Source organism: Nanorana parkeri, unplaced genomic scaffold, assembly GCF_000935625.1.
Source record: "Nanorana parkeri isolate BGI_ZX_2015 unplaced genomic scaffold, ASM93562v1 scaffold1688, whole genome shotgun sequence".
NCBI classification, from domain to species: domain Eukaryota; kingdom Metazoa; phylum Chordata; class Amphibia; order Anura; family Dicroglossidae; genus Nanorana; species Nanorana parkeri.
The window spans coordinates 319,948-322,830 of NW_017307956.1; the positions used below are offsets into that span (position 1 = coordinate 319,948).

A 2,883-nucleotide genomic window follows, 5' to 3' on the forward strand; every position below is an offset into this window, starting at 1 on the left:
CAGCTGTCAGTCACGCAGCTGGGCGGATCCCGGCACAATTGTCGGCATCCGCTTCACCTGCGGCGCCTCAGTATATAATGAGCTGTAGCTCCCTATATACTGAGCCTAGGGTGACGGGAGGACGCTAGTTTGTGTCCTCCCGTTACCCTTAGACCCCGTTCACATTGAGCGATTTATCGCGCGGTAATTCCCGCGATATCGCGGCAAATTACCGCGCGATATCGTGCTCCAATGCAATCCAATGGTGGCAAAGGGTCCTGCTGTCGCGGGTCGTGTGTCGCTACAGCAGGACCCTTTTTGGAGCGGATTTAGCCGCGATTCAAGCTTGCTCAATGCAAGCTTGACCGCGACAAACGCGCGATTTGCATATCGTGCAGTGGGAACGGGGCCTTAGGAGAACTATGGGGAAAAGCCCTGACCCCATAGTTCTCCTTTAACATGGAGACAATCCCATTGAAGTAGATGTAAGCCTGACGCGGGTGACATCCAGTGCGCTCCGTGCGTCATAAACGGCATTTTGTTGTTCAATAAAATCCTCATGTTCACCTTTTTCGTCCTTTAGGCCTCATTCACACTGGAATCGGCCGGCACGTACACCTCCGTGGCAGCTGCCGGGAAGGACAGGTGCTGCGTGTGATTATTACGCAGTCCCTGTCCTTCTCTATGGGAATACGCGGCCATACGCCGCCCTACGCACCCCCCCCCCCCTTCGCTGACGCACCCTGCACATCCGTAGGGGTGCACGTTTCCTTGCTCGGACGCAGACAGGAGCCATCCTGTCAAGAGTACGAGTACGCTCACTCGCACCCCTACGGACGTGCAGGGTGCGTCAGCGTAGGGCGGTGTAAGCCGCGTAGTCCGGGGACTGCGTACTAATCACACGCAGCGCCTGTCCTTCCCGGGAGCTGCCACGGAGGTGTACGTGCCGGCCGATTCCAGTGTGAATGAGGCCTTATTCTATCCGAGTGCTGCTGATCTCTTGCAACCACTTCCTGTCTGCATGCACTTCCCTGAGGGCTGCACGGCATTTCTCGGGGCAGGTTCCCTGATGGTGACAACAGTGGACCATGTCTGCGTACTGGGTGCTGAGATTGCCACTTGTAGTCTTCAGCAGAAGCCCATGTGACAGGGTGACAACGCAAGAGCACAAGTGGGAGACAGGGACTGAGCATTGTCACCCTGTAACAGGAAGTGTCTGAACAAGCATAGAGCGTTGTTAAGTTCCTACTGCCGCCCATTACACCCAGTGACTGCTGGAGATGTGCTCACTGGCAGCAGGAAGACAAGGGAAGTGGATATTATTGGACTGAGCGGTGTGATTGATCGGTACGGCTTCCATTATAATTACAATATAATCACACACAAAGAATACGATGTCTGATCCGGTGTAATGGCTTCTGGAGCCCATCCCCCACCTGTAACATTGACGTCATGGTAACCCTCCAGCCACGCCTCCATCCCGATCAGGTCATGTTCATTCACCAGGAAGATGATGTCCTTGGCCCAGTAGATCTGCCCTGCAGAGACACAACGGGGGGAATGATTCCATAATTAGGACCCCAACACTGACCCTCCCTGTAACCCCAACACCGACCCTCCCTGTAACCCCAACACTGACCCTCCCTGTAACCCCAACACCGACCCTCCCTGTAACCCCAACACTGACCCTCCCTGTAACCCCGACACTGTAACCCCTGGGGGAGGGGACACTGATCCTCACTGTAAGGCCTCAGACAGAAGAGCGCCCTCTGCTGGTCACACAAGGCTTACCTCTGAAGTAAGACGCCAGGGACAGGAGGAGCCCCACGGCCTGGTTGTTATTCTGCCCCTCGCTGCAGGGAACACTCAGCACCAGGGACTCCGTGCTGGCGGCACGAGGGGCCCGCAGGATGCCGTACACATTGGTTCCCTTCACCATCTGCAACAAAGAGAGGAGAGCAGATCAGCACCAATCACCAACAAGCATGGACCGACCTCCTGTGACCAGTCACCCTGCACAGGGAGAGAGAGCAGCAGTGGGCGGTCTTCATTACAGGAGGGGGCGGAGACAAGACCAGTCACCCTGCACAGGGAGAGAGCAGCAGTGAGCAGTCTTTATTACAGGAGGGGGCGGAGACAAGACCAGTCACCTTGCACAAGGACAGAGAGAGCAGCAGTCACTGGTCTTTATTATAGGAGGGGGCGGAGACAAGACCAGTCACCCCCCGATGTCAGAGCACAGAGTCTGCTATACGTACAAATCTCTCGGTGGCCTCGTCGGGGAAGGGCAGATCTCGGACAAAGCTCTGCGTGTGGACCTCCAGGCCGATCCCTCGCATCGTCCTCTCCAGCCAGGCCACGGGAGACCCTCTGAGACACAAAAACAAGACACATGACCGTCACCAACGACACGACAAGGCAACGGTATGCAAGAATAACAACATTCCTAAGGTGGACCTGCAACCAATGAGGATGAGGATCCAACTTCAGAGTAATGTGTCAGTCTAACACTTCCGGGTATCAAAGTGATTACAATGCTCCCCCCTGGCAATGCCCTCATCTGCTTTCCTCTCCAGAAGGACGGCACCATCTTTGTTCAGGCATCATCCAGGGGGTCACCATCTACTTCCTGGACTGAGATGCCGACTCAGAGATGACACAATCATATCAATCCCGGTGGCTGTGTTCACAAATGTCTGACACAGACCAGCCCCTTCTGCATCCTCTCACCCTGTGACTGGATACTTGCCTGCAGCAGTCTTATCACTGGGGGAGGGGAGACTGAGGAAATGCTTCCTCCTGCCTGCAGCAGACTAATCACTGGGGGAGGGAAGACAGAGGAAGGAGGAAATGATTCCTCCTACCTGCAGCAGTCTGATCACTGGGGGGAGGGGAGACTGAGGA

The 2,883-nt window shown here is 55.5% G+C and overlaps 1 protein-coding gene across 1 annotated transcript in view; it reads right to left on the reverse strand.

Moving 5' to 3' along the window:
- Positions 1-2,347, reverse strand: part of GPAA1 (glycosylphosphatidylinositol anchor attachment 1) — an 18,756-nt gene extending 16,409 nt beyond the window's left edge. Inside the window, exons 1-3 of the mRNA XM_018571156.1 lie at positions 2,238-2,347; positions 1,771-1,918; positions 1,416-1,517 (exon numbers count right to left, since the gene is read on the reverse strand). Of these exons, the coding sequence (XP_018426658.1) occupies positions 1,416-1,517; positions 1,771-1,918; positions 2,238-2,318 (331 nt within the window). The 5' untranslated portion in view covers positions 2,319-2,347. The remainder of the gene's footprint in view (positions 1-1,415; positions 1,518-1,770; positions 1,919-2,237) is intronic.
- Positions 2,348-2,883: the final 536 nt, after the last annotated feature.